Source organism: Corvus kubaryi, unplaced genomic scaffold (assembly GCF_017639235.1).
Source record: "Corvus kubaryi isolate FWS band 111438036 unplaced genomic scaffold, C.kubaryi_AGA036_p1.0 37398, whole genome shotgun sequence".
Taxonomy (NCBI): Eukaryota; Metazoa; Chordata; class Aves; order Passeriformes; family Corvidae; genus Corvus; species Corvus kubaryi.
The window spans coordinates 39,407,086-39,434,923 of NW_024581137.1; the positions used below are offsets into that span (position 1 = coordinate 39,407,086).

Genomic DNA, 27,838 nt, shown 5'->3' on the forward strand with positions numbered 1-27,838 from the left:
GTGGCTTGGTTGTTTACATACTCTGCTACCTCTTCTGTGAGAGAGAAAAGTCTCTCACGGATTTAGAAAATAGCAAGAAAATCCTTGCTAGCAGCATTTTCATATCTACAAGTAATTTGTTTAATAATCTGCTGAAATGCTACATTTACCGTATTTTTGCTTAAAGGTACTCCTTACATACCAGTTTTATAACCTCTACTTCCCTAATTTGCAAGGGAATGAAATTTGTCCTGGGATTTGTTGTTTGAACAGTTTGCTAATTTAGATGGTTTGTGAATTACCATCAGAAAATGTATTGTGACATGATATTTGCACTGTGATACAAATCACCACAGAAATGGGCCACAGTTCAGAAGCTACATCTTCTTCATTATATTTGCAGTTAAAGGTAACTTTGTTTAGAAGCCACAGTTTCTACTGTACAATCAAGTGTAAGAAGAAAATAAATAACTGAAAAATGTCTGTAAAAAATCTGAATAGTTTTAGATCTCCTTGTGAAAATATCTCTAGAGAACCTATCATTTCTACAGTTACTATTATATGGCATGCATCTGTGTGTATATTTGCCTGTGGTAGTAACACTTAAGTATATGTTGCAGATACAAATGTGAACATATTTAAGATACTGGTGATATATATTGCTGCTGGGAGGTACCAATTAAAATTTCGTGTATTGCTCGAGGTAGCAGGATGAAAAATACTGATAATGCTTTATTTTCTAATTGCTTGATGAGACTTTAGGAACTGTTTGTGACCGTAAGCCTTTTTTTAACTCACAGTCTGAATCTTTAATTTTTTTCAATTACTTAAATAACCATCTGGGAACCAACTCTGAAACAAGTAATATATGCAAATGATGAAATAACATTTTAAATAGGAAGTTATAAACTGTTTTGTCTCTGGGTAGGATCTAAGCAAACATTAAAGTCTGTAGGGACTCTGCCTCTGAGAGGTCTTTTTGATTTTTACAAGGCTTGACCCTATGCTGCTAGCTCTGTGTCTGTCGTTCCTCCACTGGTAGAAGCGTGGAGAGTCCTTATAAATTCTTTGGGAGGAATGGAATGAAGGTGAATTGTACTTTCAAAACTGGACTTTATTTCTCAGCAATTTAGAAATCCCACTTCATAACAATGAGAGAGAATTGTGGTGAACAACTGGAAATAAAAGAGGATAATTTTTAGGTTTAAAAGGATGAAGAAAAATAATTGTCACAGTTGAAGGGAGCTTCTAACCAAACTACACAAAGTGAAAATAAAGATAACTCCAAACACTTGCAGGCCTGTTTCTCAGACATTGACATTGACACTGGGTAACCAAAAGATTACAAATTACGTAGATCTACTCAGTATTTTAAAGATCACAGTAGGACTCTTGGGAATATTTCTTCCATAATGCTGATGTGGATGGGTCAGCAAAAATGGAGATTGGGCAGAAGAAGGAAAAGTCAGAATGGCCTGGTGGTTTCAACACTGTCCTTTGTGGAATCCCCAGAATTAAGGTGCTGGGACAAGGACTGATGAGAGCCACAATCAGTGCAAAACCCTCTTCAATAGCTCTGCCTGGTGTTCCGTTCTCTGCTGCTGCTTCTGCAATTAACTTTGGTTTTTCTACTGGCACTGATTCTCCACTAGCTCCCTTCAAATTAAAGAAACTATGACACTCAGTTGAACCTGAGATGTAGGAATTGTTTGCTTAACTATGTGTTGAGATAGTCACAGTTTGAAGAGGTATAATTTTGTTGGAGCAGTGCACAAAGTATACCCATCCCCCCAAAAGACGGTGGAAAAAGGTTCTTTTCTAAAGTATAAATAACCAATAGTAGTTGCTTATTGCTCTGACTACTGGCTGAGAAGAAGGAGAAGAAAAAAAAATCCATCTTTAAAATACCAATAACAATGGTTAAAGTTGGCCCATTTTAATAGATAATATTGTCTTGGATACTTCCCACGCTCCTTTTTCAGGAAAGAGAACCCTAATGGAATTTAACTCCTCAGCAGTTTGTTCAGCTTAGAAGATTCATCTTTCAGACACTTTCCACGGTTTTGAGCAAAACAGGTGTAAAGAAAAAATCCTCATTTATTTTTGTTCTTTTATTCCCATTATATCAATTTTCCACAAGATCTTTATATTGTCCTCCATGATGTTTAGAGTTCACTATACTTATTCATATTGATTTTCAGTAAAATTTCCTATCTGGTACAGTGATGCATATTTTAGCCTTTATTAGGTCTTTTAGCATTTATCCTTGGACACCTCCTCAGTAGTTTCCTTTGATGAAGTGCTCTGTGATACTGAAAGAACTGACAGATCTCCTGAATGAAAACAAAGGCAGACAGCTGTTACTTAATGTAAAGGATTCCCCTCTTCTAAGAGTTTCTTTGTTTCATTATAATAAGGAATTAAAATAATGTTTCTCTTTGGTCATTTTGACTTGCCATGAATAGTATTATAATAATACAATTTATTACAAGAACAAACACATATAGGTTTTGAAATGATTCCTAATCTTTCTGTTTAATCTCTGCTCATTTATAGAAATATATATTTAAGTCTATGAGACTTAAATGTCTCCAAAATTAGGAAATTGTCTAGGAAACACTTATGCACATGAGTAACCATCTTTATTTGAGTAGTTTTGTTAAAATCAACACATCTAATGAAGCAACAAGTTAAGAAAGTACTGATTTTACTAATAAATTCTACATTTTCCTTATGTCTTTTTTGACACCTCTTACTTGTGATCACTTCTAAATTTCTTATTTCAGTGAATGACAACAAATTATGAAAACCTAGTTAATATATTCAAACAGAAAATGACATGCAGTACTTAGATAATTTAAAGGACTATAAAGATCCCTTTCATGCTGATGCCTTTTCTTTATTTACTGCCTAATATTAAGGAAGTTTTGCACTAAATACTGTGTCAAATAACTAATATTTCAAACACTATACTTATTACTATTTTACATTATTTATACATAACCTTCACAACACTTATAAACCCATAAACAAAGTGAATCAGTAGCTAGCAGTCCTAGCAACTTGGAAACAAGTCTAGGAAATACTTGTTATTTTCAAGTAATATCACACATTGATGTAGCAGTATTTCTAGAAATTACCTGCTCATCAGCATCCATGTAAATTCAAAATTATTGTAGGGTGGTGTCATCCTACAGGTATTTCTGAAAGATGATCATTTCCATTTAGCTTAAATAGAAACTTTATTAAAACACCCATCTTTACCTCTTCTGCTTTTAATTTAACACCTCTAGTATTACCTTAAATATTCTCAACTTTTCATAGGATTTGTATAATTCATGAATATGGAATACATAGAATGAAGAAAACCTGTATAATTTTAAAGCCATGTACCTTTTACTGCATTTCATTTACTGTATAGCAATTTACCATTGCAAATCCTTGAAATGTTCCACAGCAGATGAACTCAGATGCAAATATTTCTATTACCATTCGACATTAAGGTGGAAAGAGCACTTTTTATTCTGAAACACTTGTTTTACTAAACATTTGTGTGTTTTCTGTGACACTGAATTTGCCTGAAGTTGTCAGTAACTGTTCTTTGATCTGGTATGTGCCTGTGGAGAACAAGAAGCTGAACCCATGTTATTTTCACCGACTTGGTTGCTGACGAGTCCTGTGTAGCACTGCCATTGTGTTTCACCAGAACAGCTCAAAGTAAACATGATCTCTGCAGACCAAGGGTTGACATGAGATTCTCTTAACCTTTCTTAACCCTAAGCAAAGGGGCTGAGTAGTTTCAGAAGGAGACGAGGCCATCTCACCTGTGAGAGTTATGAGTCATCTGTCTAATGACTTACAACATAAGGAAGTTGAGGCTGGATGGCCTATGGCCATCTGTGATAGTTCTGTATGAATCCTTTAGCAAATTCTAGATAAATAAAACTAATCACAAGCTGGTAGGGGAAGTGCACAGACACTCAGAAAGAAGGTATATGCCCTTCACTTTCACAAAATGACATAAAATGTTAGCCAGAAATGACAAAATATTAATGACAAAGAGGTTCTTTGGTTTCTGTTCATACAGATAGCTGTTACCTCAAATTCCAAAGAAGTTTAGGTGCTGCCACGCTGAATGAAGGGACCAGCCCACCACATTCAATACTGTTATTCAGGGAAACACCAAGGTGATGGAGAGACCATCTGAGTGTCCCCATTTGTGTTCATTTGATTGGACTCCCAGACTAGGATTGAAAACCTTTATGCAGTTGCAGGCTAGCAAAGCTGCAATATGACTTGGCTGGTAACCCAGCCTAGTTAACAGAACTGCTTTATTTTCCCCTGGGAGGATCATGAGGAGCAGGGATAAATAGACTAAGCTAGTCAAAGAAAAAAGCATTCCCATTTAACTTCCCAGTGCTCTTGAAATATGTGCTTTGTTTCCTGTTTCTTTTTTTTTTTTAATATGTTGAAAAGGGTTTGTATTAACTGAAAAAATCACTTCAGTGTATTTGATGGCTTTAGTAACCTACACTTATTCTTGAAACTCAAAAAGTTTTTGGGGAACAATTTTTCTTGGTTGCATCATTGGGTTTTGTAGAAATGGTTTCATAATTCGCTCCTTGACTAGTTAAGATATAGCCACATGAATATAGTCACTGATATATCCACATGAATAAAAAAAAAAACCAACCAAATTTGACTTATTGTTAAAATGAAAGCAAGTTGTGGTTTCCTTTCTATTTTCCTTTCTGTTTTGCTGAATTTTAAATAGATAAAGGTCCAAAATAGAGAATTGACTCATTTTCCATTCAAAATGTCAAAAATATTTCTGCATTTTGAATCCAGTGAAATCTTCCTAGTGATATATGAAACATAAGCTCTGGTGCTGAGAATTGCAGTAGGAAGGGACATAATATATCAGAAAAGAGCTTTATGTCAAACTTAACTGTAGTATGACTACTCAAAAACTGTAGGCTGTGCAGGCACTTATTTTGCAACTAAGTGAATAGTGAAAGATTACCTATAATCACTTGAAGGTTCAGATTAAAATGTTGAATGTGTGATAGGAAAGGCACATTTCTTAAGGTTTATTAATGTTTGAGGAATGAAAAAACACCCTGAGAAACTGTCTTACTTGGATTTGGGTTCCAGCCAAAGCACAGAACTTTTCTTTCAAGCTTGATTAAACATTTACAAGTACCCCTTAAGTTTTTAGAATTAAATAGGGATAAAGTTTAAGTTCTACTGTTCATTTGGACAAGTGCATTTCACTCACAGTTGGAGTGCAGCTGTTCTACAACATATTTACACTTTTAAATTGAAGTATCACTTCCAGATACTACATAGGGGAAACTCTTGGGTTTGGTAATTGACTCTGGTCAGTGTTTCTGCATGACTGGGTGCTTGTGTAGAGCTTTAAATTTCAAGTGAAAGGTGTAATGAAAAAACGTTTAGCATCTAAATGGTGGTCAGCATTATCATATTTTATTTGCTCCCCACCACGCAAGAGAAAAAAACCCAAACCAACCATCATCAACAACAAAAAACCAAACCCAAGCATGAACAACAACAAACAAAACACTGAACTGCACCACCATGAATGTTCTACCTTTATAATTGTGTTCAGACTCAAAGTTTGAAAAAATAACTGGACAAAACCAATTTGATTTGGGATCGTGTATGTGCATATCTTTTTTTGCCTGCAACTGCTTATACGTTCAGCCTAAAAGCTGATGTTTATTCATTTCTTTCTAAGTTGATGTTTATACATTTCTTTCTACATCTATAGTGTTAGAAGAAATTTTACTACTGGCTACCAATGTAAGAAATGCTGATTTCACCACATCTCTCTTCCTGTTGAACATCAAGGGCAGAGATGGTCTCTGTCTGGTCACACAAAAGCTGTTGTTTTTATCATGATGACAAGTCTTCTTAAGGTCCTAAATACCTCTAGTTAAAAGCAAAGAATAATTTTAAAAAATGTTTCCATGCCAAATACATTTAGAGCTGTAAAATATTAGTTATTAGTACCATCTTGATTTTAGTTTCATATTTAAACCATTATTTTATGGGGTTTTTTTTCTTTGGTGCCTATGGGGTCATTTATTGATGTATTTTTGGATATCACTATGCAGACACTGCAGTCAGCTGTTTATGCAGAAGACCTTTTGTGGGGTTAGGGAGGCCAGGAGAAAGAGATATTTAAGCAAAGAATATTTTCCTTTTTTGTGTCACTTTGGTTCTCTCAAGACTGCTTAGCTAAGGAGAGCAAAATGCCTAGACATAGTATTAATTGCCAAAACAGATTAGCCTTGGATATCAATTTGCATGTTCAACCTTAATGTACTCTCAATTGAAGTCTAATTAAAAAGATACCTTGTGAAAAGCATGACAGTGTAATTAAATAAGTTAACCAAGTTTCATTTTTAACTAAATATACTGCACTAAACAGAAAACCATGCACCATCAAATTTTAATGTATATAGTGAAGCCAGATAAGAGACACTGATATTTGTGGTTTATTTTGTACCTTAAGATTTAGCTGCTCAAATAACTTCTTTATTCCTGGGAAACTCTTACTATTTAGCTTTGCGACAATAATGCTGAAAGAAAGATGCATTTCATTTTGGTTTTGTACAATCTGAAAGTTGGAGTAATATGTATGATTTTGTCTGAGGCTGATATGATCAGATAAATGTGCTGTGGGAGCAGAAAGTGGCAAATACAGTTCTAAAGTAATGGTTGCAATTCCAATAAGTGACCCCAGGAGTTAAGTGTAGTGCTTTGGGAAGCTGTTCTGGACAAGGAAAGACAACTCAGAGTATAGAATTTTCTAATCAAAATAATTATTTGTACTCAATAAATGTAAGAGTCTGTGAAATTTTTATATAACTTAAATTGGTCTAATCCATACCAACTGAGAAAATGGTCTTTTACTTTGCAATAAAAATTTCTAGCTGATCTGAATAATTCATAAATTTAAATCTCATTTTCAAAAATAAATTAAATGAAAGCTTAATTAATCTTTGCTTTCCATATATTTCAAGCTCTAAATACATTTGATTTTTCTTACACATTCATGACTAAATTACCAGTACAACTCTTCTTTAAAAAAAATTTAGTATTATTGGTCTTTTCTTTGATATAGTTTGTTCTCTTAGAGGTTGTTTGTTTCGTGGTTCTGAGTTTGATTAAGAAAGGAAGGGCCTGCCCGACTTGTTACCTGTATTCTAGAACATTTTATCCATCTGAATAACCTGGCAGTGCTTCTTCAACACTCTTAGTACATCTAAATACACAACAGTCAGAGTTGTGGCATTAAACTGTTGCATCAAGTTCACTTATTGATCTCTTCTTGTTGTTGCTCTTCCCACAGCTAATTACACCTTGTGTGATTTTGAGACTGACCTTTGTGGATGGAAGCCACTGAGCAAAGGTGATGCTGACTGGAACATAAAGAAAGAACAGGCTCCCCTTGACAGAAAACTCCCTGGCAGAGGTCATACAAATAATATGGGCCATGGTGACACTTCTTTTTTTATTATTTTTCTCCTTCTGTCATGAAAATTCCTACTTGTAAATGGTCACAGACTGATAAAAACTGGTTTGAAATGGGTGCCACAAATAACACGGGTAATGTGTTACAGAAAGCCAGTCTGTTGGAGATGCTCTTTCCTAGCTGTGATCTAGTTATCATGTCTTTGTAACCTCTATTTTTAGCTGGCACAATCAGTGAGGTATGAGACTTAATGCAGTTTTTTTGAGATACCTGCCTTTGAACAGACAGCTGACTTTGTGCATAACCATTGTTTACCCAATATTCACATAGGGGCCATTCCTGGAAGCATTGTATACAAATAGCTTTTGAAGATTGCAGTTAAATTAATCCATATTTTCTGGGAAAAATAGAGTGAGTATAATTTCCTTTAAATAGTTGTCCTTCCTTTAGCCTATATTTGCCATACAATGCATTCAGCTGGAAAATAATTTTATTCCAGAAGAGGGCTATTAAAAATATTTTTCCAAAGTGAAATATCGTATAGCACACTGCATAAAAATAAAACTGGCAAGCATGTTTATCATTGTCAAATAATACTGGCAAGTATTCCGTGACTTTAATCTTATTAAAATGTATCTATTGCACTGCTTCCAGTGGAGATAAAATTACTTTAAAATCTGTGTAACACTTCAGAACCCCTTTAATTCAGATTTAATTAAATGTATATTATCTTCAGCCAGAGCTCTACACTTCTCTTCCATGTTCATGTTAAAGAAATGTGACATGTTAAGTGTTCCGCCTCAGGCATTCAAAGGTATAGGAACTGCAGGATTAAAATTCACCTGAGCAAACAGCAGTGGGTGCAAGTATGTGTGCGTGCTATAGAATGATTCTAACTGAGCAGTCATTTGTTCCACCGTTCCTCATGTGATGAAACACATCGAAGTTGCTACTCACTTTTCTCAGCAGCTGTTTGATATTTCATTTAATGTTGTCTCTGTGAGTGGCACTGGATCTGCATTACTGCATTTTATGTAAACACTACGGTGTTACAGGTTCCAAACTCTCAAAGCTCCAGAGGGGTGCACTGATCTGTCTGTGTCTTTCTCTGCTCCAGGTGCTGGTGAGATCTGAGGGGTAACGTGGTCAGAATGAAGGCTGCTGGCAGTCTAAGTAGCATGTTAAAATCACCCATAAGGAACTATGTGGTGCTTCACTGAAGCTGCTTTGACACCTGAATTATTACAAGTTTGGTTCAGTGTTGCTGCAGGTTAAAGCCTCAAGCAGATTTGGAGGTTACCATGCCCCACCTCACAAGTCCAGTAATGTTGCATTCCCCATATGAGTTAGCTGAAAAGGTATTTCTGAGGTGGTTTTGTACCCATCTATCATAGTGCCTGGTACAGCCATGACTTTCTCTGGAATCCTAGAGTCTGAGCAACTTTTTGCCAACATTAAACCATGATCCTTCAGGTTGCAAAAGTTCTTTTTAGTACCACAGAGTGCTCATCTCTCTCCTCTCCTGGGGAGGGCAGCAGTAAATTTTGATTAATGAAGATCTTAACAAGGCTACTGTAGAGCCTCAGCTGCAAATTAAAAGAGGGTCCTTTGAAGTACCCTTGCATTCCAATGAGGGGAGCTTCCCTCGTGCTGCAGAGTGCAGCATTCCTGTTTGTACAGGGAGCTGGAATGGTCCCCTCTTTGTGCCAACCTTGCTAAAGCGGTGCCATTATTCATGTGAGGCTGGACCTAACCCTCGGCTTCATTACGTATCCATGGGAAATAAATGGCTAAGGAGTATGACTGCAGCAGCACAATAGCTGATTTTCCAAGATGTAAGGCAATATGTGTAATATCAATGCTCAAAAAAGACTGAGCCTTTAGTGTTGTTTTGCATAGACTTTCATGAAAAAGTCTCAGTATTCAGCAAAGGCATCACTGACAGCATTCAAAATATGCTGCTTTAGGGCCCCTTGAAAATGTTTATCCTTCCCTACCTTTGTCTGAAGCACATCTGCTGTAGTTCAAATCCAAACGCAGTGCATTTGCCAGAGTTCAGATTAGATCTTTAATTAAGCTTTCATCCCCACTAGCACAGACAACAATGTCAAGTCTGTGGACCCCATGAGAAAATATAGCTTATTCCATTGGCTCCTGTGGTCTGCAACATTGTTAGCATGCTTAAAAGTGGCTGGGCTGTGCTGAGAGTGAATATTGTACCCTAAAGGAACTAATTTCAGGTTTAAATTTGTTTGAAACATTATTTAAGCCAATTAAAATGTGTCCTTTAGGGATCTTGGCTGAGCTCTCTGTTGTTTGATCTCCAGGGTGCTCTGTGTTGCAGCTCCTCAGCTCTCCCCAGTCCATGCAGAGAGTGGATGGGCAATTTGTGAAGGTGATGGTTAATAGTTTGTAGTGTTTTGAGGCTGGAGATCTTAAGGTTTTTGCTTGAAGAGAGCAGATAAAAAATGCTTCCAGCAGGTCTGCACAGTAATGCTCTCAGAGAAACAACATCTGAACTCCCTTTGAGGGGCTCCGTAGTCACTTCCTTGGGTCTAGGTGCTTGCAGGCACCATGACAGGGTAGTCTTAGTAGTCTTAGCTGCCCAAATAGCCTTCTTTCCTTCTCCCTCTCTCCTTGTGTTTGGTATCAGTCATGATAGTTTTACGAGAGGGAAGAGCCAGGAGCATTTAGCAATTCTGTTTTGTCTTTGCCCACACAGACACTGGTTGTCACAGCCTGTTACAACACCCTCCTCATTATCCACAGAGACTGAACTGATAGCAAAGCAGTTTAGATTGTTCTGATCTGTGAATAAGCTTTATGTGTCTCATGAAGCATATAGTTACCTCTCTGACCTATTTGCCATTGGAGAATGATATATTTCTCATACTTTAAAAAATTTTGTTTATAGGAACATTCATTTACTTCAGTGGATCACATCAGATGAACACAAAGACTTCCATGTGTCATCTGGAAAGCCCTTTCCTTGTCAAGCTGTCCCCTGGGCTCACCTGCTGCCAGGTAACCGCTTGATATTAACATTAAATATGTACATCAAATATGTAAATATGTACAGCAACTATTCACTACAAGAAAACATTCACAGCTGTACTTCTATTTGTCCTTTTGCCCCCTAAATAAAATTAATAGATACTGTACAGTTTTATAAATTTTTTTCCTCTTTCCTGAGGCATTTTTGTTTCCTATTCTATAACTTTTCAAAGCTTATGCCATATTGGGGAGAAGTTGTGTAGTTATTATATGGTTTTTTTTCTGATACTGTATAATCTCCTTCTGATTTAAAAAGCAGAGAAAAGAAAAGGAAAAGACAGAGAAAGCTTGCCAAAATAATTTTTTTTTTCAGTGGAAAAAAGAGGCTTTAGAGAAACAAAATAAAATCTAGACTGGTTGCTTAATTTTTCAGACTCAGTGTAGAACAGAAACTGTTAATTCCACTTAAGAAAACTTTTTTCAAAAATAAAAATGTCAGAAAAGAAGGAACTGCACTTAGAAGGCCCAAGAAGTAGCGGAATTTTATTCCACAGGATCTAGGCTTCTTAGGTTATATCTCATCTAAGGGACCAGAAACAAGTGCTAGCTTAGCTAAATCTGTTTTACTTGAAACTGTAGCTCACTTGGGACTGCACGCATCAGTGAGTTACCACATCTCAGCTGAATAGCTACAACTTACAGCTGAGGACTGGAAGGCTCTGAAACAATTCAAGAACAGTGCCTTGCTGTCATTTAAGGTACTCTCACAGTTCTTAATCTTCATGTGACTTCTTAGTGTTATAAAACATTAGAAATAAAACAAGTGCAGGATAAACTCGAGCAGAATGCTGCCGCAGGGAACTCAGAAGGCCTGAACCATCCCATCGAAGGCCTGGGACACCCAACAGCCTTTGTAATCACAGTGCATTTGTTTAGACAGTTTCATCTCTCTTTTGTTGACTTTGATGCTGAGTAGGTAAGTACCTTTCAGATTCAGGTTAGTTTATCTTAGAAACCCTTAAGACAAACTGGGCAGCGCTGATATGTGAATCAATGAATTATTCTGGTAAGATCTATTGCAGAGTTTGGTCTGCATTCAAAATAAACATGAATGCAGTGGGGATGAGCTATTTTTCTCTACTTCAAAGTCAGAAAAGAAACATTTTTTTGTCATAAGTATGCATGTATTGAATGAATTTAAAATTCTCAGATTCAACAAAAGCTAGAGCAAGTTGTTACCTAGCTGTACATGTCTGTCAGGAGAGTGTTTCTGAAGATTGGAAGCCTGGCTTTCTGCCACATTTTCCCTGCAGACTTTTATTCTGGGAAGGAGCAAGGAGTCGCAGTTGCTCATTAAGATGTGTTATGTTCTCTGCCTATAAATGTGAGATGATGCCCTCTGTTGGATGTCTCACTGAGAGGATAAAAGTATCCACATAAATAGATCTATGTTCATTATTAGCTTTACAAGTTCTTTAGCTCCAGTTGTTAAAAAAAAAAATTGAGTTGAAGGATAACAAATTTATATTGTGCCTTTCTGGTTAATTGAAGTTTAGAAGTAACTTCTTTCTGCAGCTTCTTTTAGCTGGGTCTTTTTGTAGATGTAAGCTAAGAAACATCTTCATTAAGCTCAAGGTTTTGGAGTTGTGGAAGCAAATTTCTAGTCCCAGCTCTCTGTTTACAACTCTTTAATGAACACAGTAGTCATTGTATAGTAGAACGTGTAGACATAGAGAAGGAGACTAACACTATTTCTTACTTAATGAAAGCATAAATTTGTTTGAAAAGCTGTTTGATAGACAAAAGCCATCTAAATTGTTTAAAGTTCTTCAAACAGCTCATTTTGGAAAGTGTTTGTATAGTGCTGCTTTCTACTTCTTAAGTTTTTTGCTGGGGGAATGAAAGTTGCATGAAAGTATTTCAATTTATTAATAAACAAGATTATTTTATATAAGACATGATTTTCATAAGTGGAGGTAAAAAGAAACATTGAGAGACTGAGTCTACCAGACATGAAGCCAAAAGATATTAAAAAGTAGCACTGTCTTTTAACAGGAATATTTCTGAATGACTGATCCAGCTCTCGTTTTACCTTCATGAAGACTCAAATATTATCAATATCAAGGGTTTTGCAGGGAACTAAAGATACTGCAGTTGAAGAAATTTTAGTCTTTCACTATGTAGACAAGCAGAAAGGACTCAGGGGAAAAGAAAAAAATTAGTCTTTGAAAATCTTATTTCTTCCCCTCAGCTATCAGCTGAATTTTTGCCTGGGTATTATTAAAAAAAAAAAAAATATGTATCTATATATATCTATATATCTATATATAGCAGACTTACTCTGTGTTGCAGGGGAGTGAACTGTGATTCCCACTCTTTTCTGATCTTTTCTGCCCCACAAGCAGCCTCATCCACCTACAGTTATTGTTTTTTCCTCCCATATATTGGTCAATCTTCTTGTTTCAGGAGATGAATAGATTATTTTAAAAATCTGTCTTCAGATCATATTCATTTATGTTGATTGTGGAAATAAAAGATCATAAGGTTTCTTTCATATGAGAACCTCAATGATTGCACTTCTGAAATTAACACACCTATGAAACTGTCATATATTCAGCATTTGTAAAGAAAAATAATATTTGCGAAGTTTCGTAATGCTTACTAAGATAAAGAAGTTAGGGGAAGTTGTATCATTCAGTCTGCATAAGTTGATGGATACAAGCTCAAAGTAAATTGTAAAAGTAAGCTTTACTTTTAAATATGGTTTTGTCTTTAGGCATGATACTGCTCCTCAACTTGCTGTAATTTCAAACATCCCCATCTTTTATGCCAAGCCTGTGTTTAGACCTGTCATGTCATTCTTTGTTATAATGTACATATATTACTTGGTACTGAATTTCTTGCAGATTGATTATATCATTTTTTAAAGCTTTTCATTAAAAACTCTTTCAACAGGTAAGATTTTGGTACTGGTTATCTCAGGATTCCCAGCTTTCTGTCTTTAGGAGAACTGCATTAAATGGAAGTTTGGAAAAATTACGTGACATTTCAGGATTGCCTGAGATGAATTGGACAAAAGTGAATATACCTGTGGAAAGTGCAGCTGAGGAATTGCCTTTTCAGGTAATTAGAAATCACATTTACATTGCTTTCAAAAAGATATTTTACTTTGGCCTTTAGAATTAATTTACTTTTAATGATGAAATATATAAAAAGAGAATCTCTATTCTTTAATGCTCATATGAAAAAAGAATTTAATTTAGCTTTTTACATAGGTGCAAATATTAAAGAGCATAGCCATTGTGTCAGTATTCTATACATTAGAATAACTTTTTATAACAAATATCAAGGGCCCCTAAAGATTATTTAGTTCCAAGCCTCATTGGCAGGGACACCTTTCACTTGACCAGGTTGCTCAGAGCTCCATCCAGCCTGGTCTTGAAAACCTCCAGGGGTGGGGCATCCACAACTTCTCTGCGCAACCTGTTCCAGGTATCTCAAAGTGTAGGATTTCTTCCTAATATCCAATCTGAGCCTACTCTTTTTAAGTTTGAATCCATTCCCCTTGTTCTGTTACTACGTGACCTTGTAAATAGCTCCTCTCCATCTCTCTTGTAGGCTCCCTTATGATACTGAGGGCTGCAATTAGGTCGTTCCGGAGCCTTCTCATTTTGGGGCTGAACAAACCCAATTCTCCCAGCCTTCCCTCATAGGAGAGATGCTGCATCCCTCTGATCAACTTGGTGGCCTCTTTTGCACTCACTCCAATGCATGCTGGACACCCCAGAGCTGGGCACAATACTCTGCATGGGGTCCCACAAGGGCAGATTAGAGGGGCAGAATCCCCTCCCTTGCCCTGCTGCCCACACTGCTTTTGATGCAGCCCAGGCTTTCTGGGCTGTGAATGCACATGGCCGGGTCATGTCCAGCCTCTCATCCCCCAGTACCCCCAGGTCCTTCTGGGCAGGGCTGTTCCACATTCCTTCATTCCCCAGCCTGGATGGATACTGGGCATTACCCCAGCCCAGGTGCAGCAACTTGCACTTGGTCTTGTTGAACCTCATGAGATTCCTATGGGCCAGCCACTTCTCAAGCTTGTCCAGGTCCCTCTGAATAGCATCCTGTCCTTCAGGTGTGTCAACTGCACCCTCAGCTTGCTGTCACTGGCAGACTTGCTGAGGGTGCACTCAATCACACTATGTCATTAATGAAGATATTAAGCAACACTGGTCCAAATACAGATTCCTGGAGGACACCTCTGGTCTCTGATGTTCATGGGGACTCTGAGCCATTGACCACTACCCTCTGGATGTGAGAAATTCTTCCTCATGCAAACAATTCTTTATCCCCTGAACAGTTCATCCATTAAATCAACCTCTTTCCAATTTAGAGAGAAGGATGTCGTGGGGGCCATGTCAAAGGCTTTACAGAAGTCCAGATATGGGACAGCCATAGCCCTTCACTGATGCAGTCACTTCAGCACAGAAGGCCACTGGGTTGGGCGGGCAGGAAGGACTTGCCCTTGGTGAAGTCATGCTGGCTGTCTCGAGTCACCCCCTCTCCTCCGCGTGCTTTAGCATAACTTACAGGAGGATCTGTTCCATGGTCTTCCGAGGCACAGAGGTGAGGCTGACAGTGCAGGAACTTCAATTTGCAATCTGTCCCTACATTTACTGTACCACATTGCTAACTTCAGCAGGTGTAGTATACATGGACACAATTAACAGTGTTGTAAATCATCATATTTGGTAACCATGAATAGCTAATTTAAAAAGATATGTAATTTTTATCTGTTCCAGCAGGAAGATGATTCATGCAACAGTGATGACTTTTACCAGTTTGATTGAAGCAAGGTCATCTCAGTTGCATAACTTTCCCTAGGTAAATGCAGTTACAGCTTTGACAGTTGAGGAGCAGATTTCTGACCTGATCAAATCTCAGTTGTAGTTTCTCCTGGCTCATGTTCAGAGTTGGTTGTAGGCACAATTTAGTTCCTGTGCAGATGTCATAAATTAAAAAGGAATATATAAATGTGTGTGTGTGTGTGTGTATTTGTGTCTTTTTATCATGTCACCTTTAAAGAATTACTTATTTTTCTGTCTTTACAGATTGTTTTGCAAGGTACTATTCTAACAACACATGCTGCTGTTGCTATTGATGATATCGGTATATCAGAGGAATGTGTAGTTGTGAATAGATCACTTCCAGGAATCAGCCAGGAAAGTGAAGGCAAGTTTCATGGTTTTCAATACATTTTCCCCAATTTCTGCTACATATATCTGTGATTTGACTAACAACTTGAAGATACCTTTAACAAAGTAGAGGATAATCTGAGAAAAAAGTCCATATGCTGTAATCTGTCTTCTCCCTGTAAGTGTTCCATGCTGCATTGGTTGGGTCTTTGACTCTGCCTATGACAGACTAGATGATCTTTAAGGCTCTTCCCAATCCAAACCATTCTATGGTTCTATAATAAAGGTTTTCATCCTTGTGTTATACACTAGCTGTTGTGGGAAGTTTGCACTAATTCTGCAAAGTGAGCTCTTGTGGGAATTTCCTGATACTACTTACTATGTAGTACCTGCTCACATTCACATTTGGAGGCAGAAGCAAAGCATCCTGTATTTTCCACTAAAGAGCAAATTCTGCTGCTTTACTTTTAGGGCAAGAGGCTTTTCCCATCATTACTGCTAAATATCTGACATATAAGGAATGCCCACCAAACTTGTCCTTGTACTCACACTCTGTAGTTTTGAAGTGCCAATGGATGGAAATATAAACCAACGAAACCTTCTGTCAGACTGCTGGTTCTGGTCCTCTTGATGCTACCAGCTGCTTTTCAAAAATGGCATGGGCACATATGCAGTCAGGGGTAATGTTGATAAGTTATAGCCATCAGGTATCTGGATTTAATCCTGAAAAATTTAAAGGCATAATAGAGAACTTAAGTGTTGTGTTTTTAAGGCTTTTATGAACCCTATATACAGTTGGGTTGAAGTATTTAGAGAAACATTAATTTGCTTTCATTATTTTCCCTACAACTGCCTCATTTACCCATTAATCACAAAGATATTGTTCTTAGAATGGAGGTTTTTTTAAAAAAAATCCTGTCTGGATAGAAATATGAGTATTTATAAAATTTAGTTTAAACGAAAGAAATGAAAAGCTGCACATCATTCCTCTCACTTACTTTCCAGAAATCTACTGAAGAAAAACCAGCAGACCCTGGCTTTTTTTTTGCCACATTAATTGAAATTTGGGATGTTCTCTAATGTGTAGGTTGTGGTGCAAGGTAGTAGTGGTGCAGCACCCAGCCTGGGCTTCTTGCAGCTTTCATTGTGACCTGAGCACAGAGATAGCACGGCTACAGCAGGAAGGTTTGGTGAAAAACCTGCTTCTGGCTCCAGGGGAAAGAGCAGGGAGCCGTACCAGCCTCTCATCTCTGAACAGGAGCCCAGCTCTGTAACCCTAAGGTGTATTGGATAAATTTTCACAAAAAAATTTGAATATTGTGGAGGGTAAGATATAGTTTAGGACCGTCAGACATTGAGATCAGCTGTGTTTCTTACCAACTGTGGTATAATCTAGCACACTGCATAGGTGGTGCTTGCTTCCTTATGCTGAACAGGTTGCTATATTAAAAGAAGATAAAAAGCACTTCTAATAATTTTATATATTTGTGGTTTTACTTACATGTCCTTTTCTGATTTTTAAGGGGAAACAGAATCTGCAGATGCTAATGCTTCATCTTTTTACTGCCCAGCGGGATCTTTCTCATGTGGCGATGGGCAGTGTATTTCATCTGGCAAATTTTGTGATTTTAAGCCTGACTGCCCAAATAACCATGATGAAACCAAATGCCGTAAGTGAAAACTTTAAAATCTATGTTGTTAAGCTCCTGTGACTGGGTTTCTTTGTCCTATTTGCAATGCTTTCATGACTTCATAAATCTTGCAATTTAATTAAAAGTAAAAGCTCTTGAGAAACAGTTACTTCACTTTGATTCAGTTCCGTGATTTTTTCCCCTCTTATTTTCTGTAGCAACTACTTCCCTCTTAGCAATAAAACCAGAAGAGAAGATTTTGATTAATTATTTAGTAGAAGCTGCTGCTTAAAATATAGTATTTTATTTTGTAATTCTAATGCACTGGTCACAGACTTGCATTCAAATTTTATATTTTATATACTTACTTTTGATGTGAAGATGCCAGAGCTGTACCACAGCTGTACCACAAGCCTGGTCACAGCTATAATTTAAGCTGAGTCAGAATTTTCTGCTTGGTTGTGCTGTGACTGCTGTCAGGGCCACATGCCCAGACTTTCTCTGCATGGAAGCAAACACGTGGGAAAGTAGAGGGAAGTGGAGCATCTCAGAATCCCTCTCCACTGTACAGTCAGCAGGGAGCTCGGAACTGTTTCAGGGTTTCTAATATGTAGCTTCAAAAGTCTTTTTGATTGATTCAGTTTCCTGCTTTGCATAAGAAATCACAGTTATACTTTGCACTTTTGAAAATGAGTCTCTTGCTTTGAACTATCAACTTTGCTGTACAACTTGTGATACATTTTCAAAAGGAGTTGCCACGAGCAATATTTAATGCAAGTTTTCTTTTTAAAAATAGGACATGATGCTTTCTAGCACATTCAACACAAATGACAGAAATATTGTAGACAAGATCCTCAAATTATTTTCAGTGCCCTGTTATGCATCAAAAAATGTAAACTTCTTCAGAGATGCTAATACAGTCCAAATTCACTGTTTATATTTTATGGTTTTTACTTGGAGATTGAGAGTTGTTGCTCAGGTAAACAAAAATCTATTTGACTATTAGCAGGTAAAAGAAATATTTACAGCTTCAATTAAATTTCTCTACTATTTTAGTATTGCATTTTTCTCAGCTAGAACATTGGTATTGAGGGTTATAAGTGTTTAGAAGGACTGGTATCCAAAATATACAGATCTTTGAGGTATAAAACTGCATTTTGTTATATTAGATAACAGTTTGCCTTGCTAAAATCAGAAATAACTATTAAATGTTCACTAAGCAGAATATTCTTCCTCTTGTGGGCCAGAGTAAAGAAAATTCTGATATTACTGTATCACAGTTGAGGTTGGAAGGGATATCCGAAGATCACTAAGTGGTTAAAAACTACTCTGCTCAAAGCAGGGCCACCGGAGCAGAATGCCCAGAGCTTGACAGAGTTAGGTTCTGAATATCTATGAGGATGGAGACTACCCAGCCAGTCAGGACACCCTGTTCCAGTGTTTGATCACCCTTACAGAAAAAAAGTGCCTGTTGCCCCTTCTCATTTCACTGGACACTACTGAGAAGAGTTTTTACTTCTTTACTCCCTCCCTGCCGATGTTACTCATATTAAAACTCTTGTAACACTCCAACATTTTTTGAATTTACTTTATGTTTTTTCTACTTTACTTATGCTTACACACCTTGTCAGCATTGGGTTATGATAGATTGGATTGTTCTCCCATTACCCTTTTTAAATTCAGGTACTGGGTATTTTTCTCTGACAAAATAATAACACTTCCAAATCAATAGTTTAATTAAATATGTTCTAAGTAGATTTAGCTGCCTGCAACTTTCACTGCACTGTGATAATGAACTGGTAGCTTTTAATCAAGAAAATTAAGATCTGCTGTTTTTTGTGGCTATTTGTATTTCCTTTTAACTATTCAGCCTGTGTTTCCATTTCAACATTACGTATTTGGGTGAAGAAAAATGTCCAGCAAGGTGTTTCACCAGTCCTAGACTGGCCTTAATTACAAGTTGCCTATCTGGCAACTGATTTTCTCCTTCTTTTTCCTCTAATTATATGACTGAAGAAACCTTTATTATACCCAAGTCTCATTTGTCAAGACAATACATTAACAATGCCATGCTAAAGGTTAAACTTTGGAACCATTATATTTATGGTGATCTTTGCTCTAAGTATATTGCTGACTTATAAATCATTGTTACTGCTGAGCTGGCTCAATGTGTGCTAGCACTACAGCTTGTAATGTGGGAAGCAGAATGCAGGTACACAAAGGGCCCTGCAAGAAGTTTGGCAAGTTGGCTGTTTCCAAGCAATAAACTTGCCTTTCAGCACATTAGTCTCATGGTCTACAGCACTAGAATAGCTCTTAAAATTATTTTCAAATAGTATTTCATCATCTTCATGCTTATGTAGTGCACCATTACTTTCTATATTTTCTTTGCATATTCCTGCACTTGGATGCAAGCATTTCATATTTCTCAGAAACTTTTCCTTATTTCCAAACTTGGCTAAACATAGATTTTTGATCACTTCACCTTTTCCAGCTACATCGTTTCTTTCATCAATATTAACATTTTTTTCCACAGTGTTCCATCTAATAGTGATTTTATGCACCTTAACCTTGTTAATGCTTTTCTCTTTGTATGAGAACCAGGCAGGGATATTACATGGGCTTAAAATGTCTTTCGAAATATGTTTCATTTAAATATTAAAACCTTAAATTCCAGTAAGATGATTTACTTAAGTGCTCAGGTCCACTAAGTCCACCAAATAAGCAAGGTCTCCATCCAATTTTCTTATCTCTCAATATCAATCCTTGAGACATCTCTTGATTTTCACTTCCACTCAAAGGAGTACCTTTTTTTCTGTCAGGCCTGAAAGAATTCAGTTGAAGATTAACACTTCTGGGACTGCCAAAATGTTTTCTTTCTTGAGTGTTGCTACCGTTGACTATTGTATCACAGATGAAAAATTTACTATGGTCATAAAGCTTTTATACTTGACTTCCATGCATTAAAGCAGAAGAGAGAAGTGACAGCCTTTTTCAAACTGCAGATTCATAGCAGTGACCTAACATACCTATCACATTGTGTGCTTGTGCTCTGGAAGATGAATGTGCAGCATGAGTTCTATGGTCTACATCCTATGCATTTGGTGGAGTCTAAATGTTCACTTTTGCACCCTAAGAATTATGTTGATGGAATAGGAATAAGAGCAGGTTGGAAAGCAGTCTGGTAACAAATGTGTTCTTGATATTCTGTCTGACCTTTATTAATTTCTCCCTTATGATCTGTCTTTTGTGTCTGTTAATTTTTTTTTTGCTGTCTACATATTGTGTGGATTATCAGGAATAATTATATGGGTTTCTATATAAAATAAACACAAAATAATTTACATTTATATAAAATAATTTACATTTATATAAAATACAGCATATTTTCACAGGTTTATCCATGGTCACATGCTTTGAGGTGCTCCAACATGACCTCGTGCACAGTCACGGATGTTTTGAGGTATACCCGTTGCAGCACTGACTTACCCACAGGAAGTAAGCTGTGGAACAGAAGAGCGTTGAGGAAAGGCCGAGGGCATTTTTCTGACAGAGACCCCACACACTTTCAGAATTTCTATAGAACCCAGAAGTCTTAAGTCTAACTTGTCTACTTCTTTCAGCAAATACCTATGTGGTATTTTTTGGCCAAAACCTATGTCTCATTGCATAGTTACTCTTATTTGGTTTCCAGCAAATTATTCAGTGTGATGACAAATATTGAATGAGCTTCAGTGGCAGAGAAAAGAGGGTGAATAACAAGAAGACCTGAATAGGGACTATGGGATCTTATTTTTGTATAATTCAGTAAAAACAGAAGCTTCCCCTTCAGTTTCATAGAATATTTTTAGAATTTTATTTTCCTCCTGTAAAAGTCTCAGTGTTTGTAAGTCCTGCAGCTGAGTTAGGAGACACGTAGTACCATTGTTGTTAAAAATGTTGGTGCGCAGTGAAATCACTAGAATTATTTATAACAAAAACCCTTTACTCTGCATATTTTGCCTTCCTTACATGCAAAGCTATTTCTCATTTCACAAGTGATATACACCTCTGTGTTATGTATAAGTCATGTCTGTCTAATACTAAAAAGCCCACATGACTGAAATCAAAAAGAGGTCTGTTGCAATTTCATGGCGATTGAAATGGATTTCCCAACAGAATTTAGCAAAATAAAATGTTCTGGAGTGCTTTGTTCCCCTAGCTATCTGTAGAGCAGACTACTATACCTACTTGTTTTAAACTTTTATGTTTTAAGCGTGGATTTTTTGGTTTTGGTTATTTTGTTGGGGTTTTTTTTTGGCAGGGGGAGGTGGTAGTGGTGGTTATTTTTTTCAAAATTGTAGCGGTTAATATTTGGAGATTAAAAGTGAGGGAAGGGGAAGCTCTGCCTTGGATTTTGTAAAGATCAAACTTGTTTGATCTTCAAGTAGTGACTTGTTTTTTGTCTTTTGTTTGTTTGTTCCAGTTAGCATTACTTCTTGCTGATGAACTTTTGCATTAATTTTTTAACTGGCCTCTATTCAGTTTGTCATTGTAAAAATTAGCCAATGCATCTACAAAGTACGGTGTTATTTGAGTGAGCATATATAATGAAATTAGTAAATAGTAGCTGGGATAGAAAACATAAAAATGGGAAGAAAGATTTGTGTTTCAGTGTGTTTGTATTATAAAGAGGGTTAAAATAGTTTAAGATGACTGTGTGTAGAGTTAAACTGGTTCCTAGAACTGATGATAGTTTTATTTTTGCCATCTAGCAATAAGTTCCTAAATTTATCTTTAAATTGTGGATTAAAAATTAGTGTAATGTTTACTGACATATTGGACCCTTTAGAAATAGTTTTTAAGTAAAAGAAAATATTATAAGCCAGTAATAATGATGATATCTCTTCACCTGGATTTTTTAATTTATGATGCATTCTGTATAAATTTACACAAGCTGAAAGACTAGGAGATATTTTGGGGGTTGTAGAGATTTATGAACTTCCATTCTTGAAGAAATGTTAATATCTTAAACACTTGTTTTTAAAATACTGTTTTGAGCAGGACTGTTTATTAAATTCCTATTAGGTGCCACTCCGCTAACAGAGAAACTGCACATCTGATTTGTGGAGGCGTTTGAATAAAGCTCCTCAAAACAGAAAAGGCAAAAGCGCTTTGCATAAGAACCCAAAATCAGGAAGAAATCTAAGGTTTTGTGACAACAAGTCAGCTCAGAGAAAACTGAATCTGTTGAAGATGTAAAGGCAGCTTTCTCAAAGCATCAACAAAGCCAACCACTCTCAAATGCTATGCTCACAGTATCACTGATTCCTTCTTGATTAGTGAGGGAGCTTGTTAAAAAAGATGCGAAAAGGGACAGCAAGGAAAAATGTATCCAAACAGGTGACATGGATACCACTAGAAGTTAAAAAGCATCAAACAAATGGTTGATGTATTTTCTAAATGAAAAATATAGAAAAGATGACGAATTTTGGTAGGTTAAATGTAAAAACACAGTAAGGATGACAAAAGAAGTTTAAGAAACACTAGCAATAAATTAATCAGCATGTGAAGAGAAGACAGCCTGGCAGAGCCCATAGGCTCATGTGATGATTAGAGTATAAAGACAGCATGTAAGAAAATAAAAGAAAATAGGACAAAAGCAAAAACAAAAGTCTTAGGATAGAAGGCAGATTAGTTTGTATGAGTTCACTGTGAGAGAAAGTACAAAAGTACCCAAGCAAAAGCCTTTTTTTCTGAATAATCTGTCTGAAATGGAAGTGCCAGTCGAAGAAGTTATGGGACAAGACAATTAGAAAATTGAAGTGTTATCAAGCATCAAGATCCAAGTGTGTTTCACCCAGGCTCTACCAGTTTGCTCTATTCTTGTATTCTTGTATTTTCCCTAGGTGTTAAATAGTTGGTTTGAGATTTAGTTGAAGATTTCAGGGTTATTCTATCTTAGTGTACTCATCCATGCTTAAGCTAAATGGTCTGGTGCATCCTTTCTTTTGTGTTTTATCTGTGTTACAAGTTACAGATGCAAGAAGTCTGGGCTCAGACTTAACAGTTTTATCTTGTTTACTTGCCTCATTTGGTGTAACCATCTGTGTCCAAGGTCTGTCATATTCTTTGTTGCTGTTCTCTGGGGAATATGTGATGGTTTCTTCTATTGAGTAAAAAGCAAATCAAAAATAGCTCTCCATATTCCTTTTTCATTATGTTCTCTCTGGAGATTTTCAGTCATTTCTCTCATGCCTAGGTCCTTGAATATTTGCAGATATATTTTGTCTTCCTTTTATTCTATCAAAACATTCTGTCAAAAAACTCCTTCCTTCTGTTTTTTAGTCACATTTGATTTGCATCACTTTATCATTGGCATTTCTGACCCACATACACCATATGTAGAGCAAACTTATATTTTCTTTGATCTCTTAAACATTATTTGTCCTTCCACACTTGTGGAATGTTTTTTGTTTTAAGCTAACTGTGGATTTTTAAGTGCTTTGCTTAATAATTCACAAAACCTTCTCTTTTTAGAAGCTATAGCTATCAATATAACTAAGACGCCTCATTAGTAATTTTTCATTCTTTCTAAAAAATTATACATAACTTAGTGTAACATAGTTTCTAAAGAGAAAAGCAAAACAAAACAAAATCAAGCACAACAAATTAAAAAACCTCCCATAATTTCCATAAATAAACACTGATGTAATCTTATTCCCCATGAGACTTCATATGATTCTGATATGTGCATATTCTACATACCATTTTATGACCATAGCATCATATGACCACTGAAAGCTGTGATAAGAATTATAAAATAATGGCAGAATTCTGACAGTCATACCTGAATATTTGCTTTATTTATTCTAGGTATATGACTAATAAATTATTACTTAAAATCTTTAAATAATTCTCTTAATGTTTTCCATTTAGTTACATTTACAGGAATAAAAATATGATTTTGTGATTTAATGAAGATTTTTTATAAAATGCAGGAAAGGAAAACCTGATATAAAGAAGAAATTCTTTACTGTGGAAGTGGTGAGCCGCTGGAACAAGTTGACCAGAAAAGCTGTGAATAGCCCATCCCTGGAAGTGTTCAAGGGCAGGTTGGATGGGACTCTGAGCAGCCAGGTCTAGTGGGAGCTGTCCCTGCCCATGGCAGCAGGGTTGGAACTAGAAGATCTTTAAGGTCCTTTCCAACCCAGATCATTCCATGATTCTATGTTTCTTCATTGTAACATAATCAATATTATTCAGTTTACATTCATTCATAAATGACACCCTTCCACTCCTTTATTTTTCCTTTATTTTCTAAAATATTGCTGCTCTTTTAATTGAAGAATTGAAGAATGCAGCTGAATGCAGCTTTTCAGATCTTTTTCACTTCAGTAGTTTGTGTTTCAGGGATTACAAATATCACAGTACCTCACTAATGCCTGATATTTAACTTTATTCCGATTATGAATAGAAGAAGGATTTTTTTATCATTAGCATACTTGCTGGCATTTAGGAAAAAGGGGATTTAATTTCTGTCTCCAACAAAAAAAAGATCTTGCAGAAGGTTTGTTGCTGCTTTGCATGCCCAATGTTCTTGCTCCATACCAGGAGGACTGTGAGGTCTTTTGTCAGCACCTCCTTGCCTGCTTTGAGTGCTTTGGCAGAAGCAGCCTAAGAGAGAAGGAGTTGTTTCACTGAATGCAGTGCACATAGCGATGGCTTGGTTGTTCCTCTGTGGCTGCTCTTTTACTCAGCTGTTCCTAAGCAAATACCTCATGTCTGGTATGAAGCCACTCTGCTTCTCCATGCCCCTTTCCTGGACTTATTTCTAGAATATTGGTGACATATTAGAAACATTTTATTTGCTCTTCATACTGCAAAGCTCGTTTAGTAATGTTTGGTATAGAAATGAAATGTCTCATTCTTTATTCCAGCTGCTGTATGTGACTTTGAAAGAGAGAGCTGTGGCTGGATTGAAACTGTAAATGCAGATGAATTTGACTGGGTAAGAAGTTCCAGCAGTGCTCTTCCACCCACATTTCAGAAGCAAGCCCCTCCATGGGATCACACCTATAACAAACCTGAAGGTAAGACAAGCCAGGCCTAGAAACAGAGAAGTGGAATAGATAAACCATCTCTTAAAACAGATTTTAAGTGGAGGCCATGAATGCTTTAAAAACCTTCAGAAACCCTTTATTTTTTAAGCCTAAAAAGTTGTTTTCTGTTTTAACAGGTCATTTTATGTTCATTCTGAAGAACAGCAGCAGCATTTCACAAATAGCTCGGCTACGAAGCCCAAAGTTCAGGCAAACTGGATCAAATTGCACACTGTCCTTTTGGTAAGGAATAATTTACATTTAAAATTCCTGGATCATCTCACATTGTTTCTCTTGGACTGAAATTGAAGTTATAGTCTGAAATAGATACATCTTTCTCTGAAGAATTTATTTAATTTTATTCTGTCAGCATAGAGTCTTCATTGTGAACAATATGCAGATATAACATGAAGCGCTTGGAGAATAAAACAGAAACATGACATGACTTTGTTTTCAGGCTCTGAGCAAAATTACAGTAAATGATTGTGCCTGCATATATGTGGGCAACTACCACAGTCTTTTTCCTAACAATTCTTTAGTTAAGTAAATTTAAATATGTGGATTTTTTTCGAGAAAAAGAAAGCATTGAAAAATCTAGTAGGTCCTGGAGTCACTTACAGTATCCAAAAGTAGATGTCATCATTTTTAATTAAAAGTCCCAGTGCAATAACTGGTTCTTTGCTTTCCCTTCTCTTTTTTATATGCACAGAAAAAAACCCGAAAACAAAACAAATATAAAAACAAAACAAAACAAAACAAAAAAAAAAAAAAAACCCAAACAAAAAACCCCCAAAAACACACACAACAAAAAATCAACCATCAAACCCAAACAAACATCTTCAGTAATTGTCTTCTCAGTGTTTGTGCAAACTTGTCAAAGATGGACAAAAAAAATATAACTGTGATAATTTGTTTACTATGGCCAAATTGGTGCTACTGTTTAATTAAAGATTTGGCCTGACCTTGGTGTTATTAAGTGCAGTTTGTCTCAGTGAGGTCATATACATCTGCCATAGGAAGTGGAATTGTCTTTTTATCTGAGATTCATGACTTGAAGTTGGACATTACAAGTTGTTGGTTGTATATCTGCTTCTGCTTCCAGTTTTGTTGTACAATTGCCAACCTAAGTATTTAATAGCTTTAAATGTTGGAGAAGGCAACATGTTAACAATAACTAACATAGATAGAAGGCATGCTTATGCATTCGGTAAGTGTTCTGGTTTTCCTTCTTGAAACTTTACAATTATGTACTGAATTACATTTATAAAAAGACATTACACACCTGAGTGAGCAGTGTTGCTTAATATGAAAGGAAATGTGTCTCTTCAGTTATGAGTTTCAATTTAATGAAGTATACTTCTTCTCTCAAAATTTTCAATTCTTGAAACAAGGCCTAGACTGATAGCAGTCTATCCTACCATCATTCAGAAAATGGATGGAATTACGGGCACTGTGGACTTCCTATGTATCACAGAGATATAACAGAAAAGGTACTGGTCATTGTAACTGATGTCCATTTTCATCACTTGTCCGCTTAACATTCTTATTTTTATCATTTTAGGTATTACAATTACGGACAGTCAGTTGGGGCAGCAGAGCTGCAATTGATTGTGGATGGGCTGAAACAGCCTACTGTCCTTTGGAGGACGTATTACAATGAGGGAAATCAATGGTTGAAGGCAGTCATTCAGCTTGGACGCCTTCCACATCCTTTCCAATTTTCACTTGATAAAATCAGTCTGGGTTTTTATGAGGGTGTCTCAGCCATTGATGATATTAGATTTGAAAACTGTGCTCTCCCGCCTCCAGCATTAAATTGTGAAGGTCCAAATCACTTCTGGTGCAGAGACACAAAAGCGTGTATTGACAGTTTATTGGTCTGTGATCTTGTGGATGACTGTGGGGATGGATCGGATGAAGACAGCTGTAGTAAGTACTTTCCACTATTGCTTACTTATGCCACACAAAAATTGACTTTCCAATTCATCCCTGGACAGAAAGAGTGCAGAATTGCTACAGCCAGTAATGATTCCACTGAATACAGTTAGTGATGAAACAGAATGATAATTTTAAACTTAAATGCATATGATGAGCTACAACTGAGGGTAAACGGAATTCAATCTCCTTTATCCAAAACAATTCTATTTCTTTAACTTGGGTAAAACACGACCATTCATTACAAGTTTATTTTAAAAGAGAGGATTTAAAGTCTGACAGTTGTTTTGGGTCAACGTGATATCTTTGATTTTACTGACAGAAGTACAGCAAAAGGTGTACTGATGGACTGAGAGGTGTATGTCCTGCCTCTTCTTAGTACCTATACTCTACCTATCAAATAATATGTTAAAATATCTATGCCAAAGATAGGAGTCATGTTGGACATATTTGTCCACCCCAAAGAAAGAACTTGAAAGTACTGAGGAAAGCTATGAGTCATTCAAATTTTTGACATTCACCTTG

General features: G+C 36.5%; 1 protein-coding gene and 1 long non-coding RNA gene across 2 annotated transcripts in view; one reads left to right on the forward strand and one right to left on the reverse strand.

The window, feature by feature from the left end:
* Positions 1–27,838, forward strand: part of MALRD1 (MAM and LDL receptor class A domain containing 1) — a 237,235-nt gene that overhangs the window by 30,324 nt on the left and 179,073 nt on the right. The window contains exons 10-16 of the mRNA XM_042044140.1: positions 7,358–7,504; positions 10,395–10,504; positions 13,430–13,597; positions 15,583–15,703; positions 25,217–25,369; positions 25,516–25,621; positions 26,940–27,307. Coding sequence (XP_041900074.1) covers positions 7,358–7,504; positions 10,395–10,504; positions 13,430–13,597; positions 15,583–15,703; positions 25,217–25,369; positions 25,516–25,621; positions 26,940–27,307 — 1,173 coding nt within the window. The remainder of the gene's footprint in view (positions 1–7,357; positions 7,505–10,394; positions 10,505–13,429; positions 13,598–15,582; positions 15,704–25,216; positions 25,370–25,515; positions 25,622–26,939; positions 27,308–27,838) is intronic.
* On the reverse strand, positions 549–17,753 carry LOC121671870. Its single transcript, XR_006018646.1, has 3 exons — positions 17,666–17,753; positions 16,216–16,389; positions 549–2,312 (listed from the first exon to the last, which is right to left on the reverse strand). It is a non-coding gene; the product is annotated as an uncharacterized LOC121671870 (long non-coding RNA).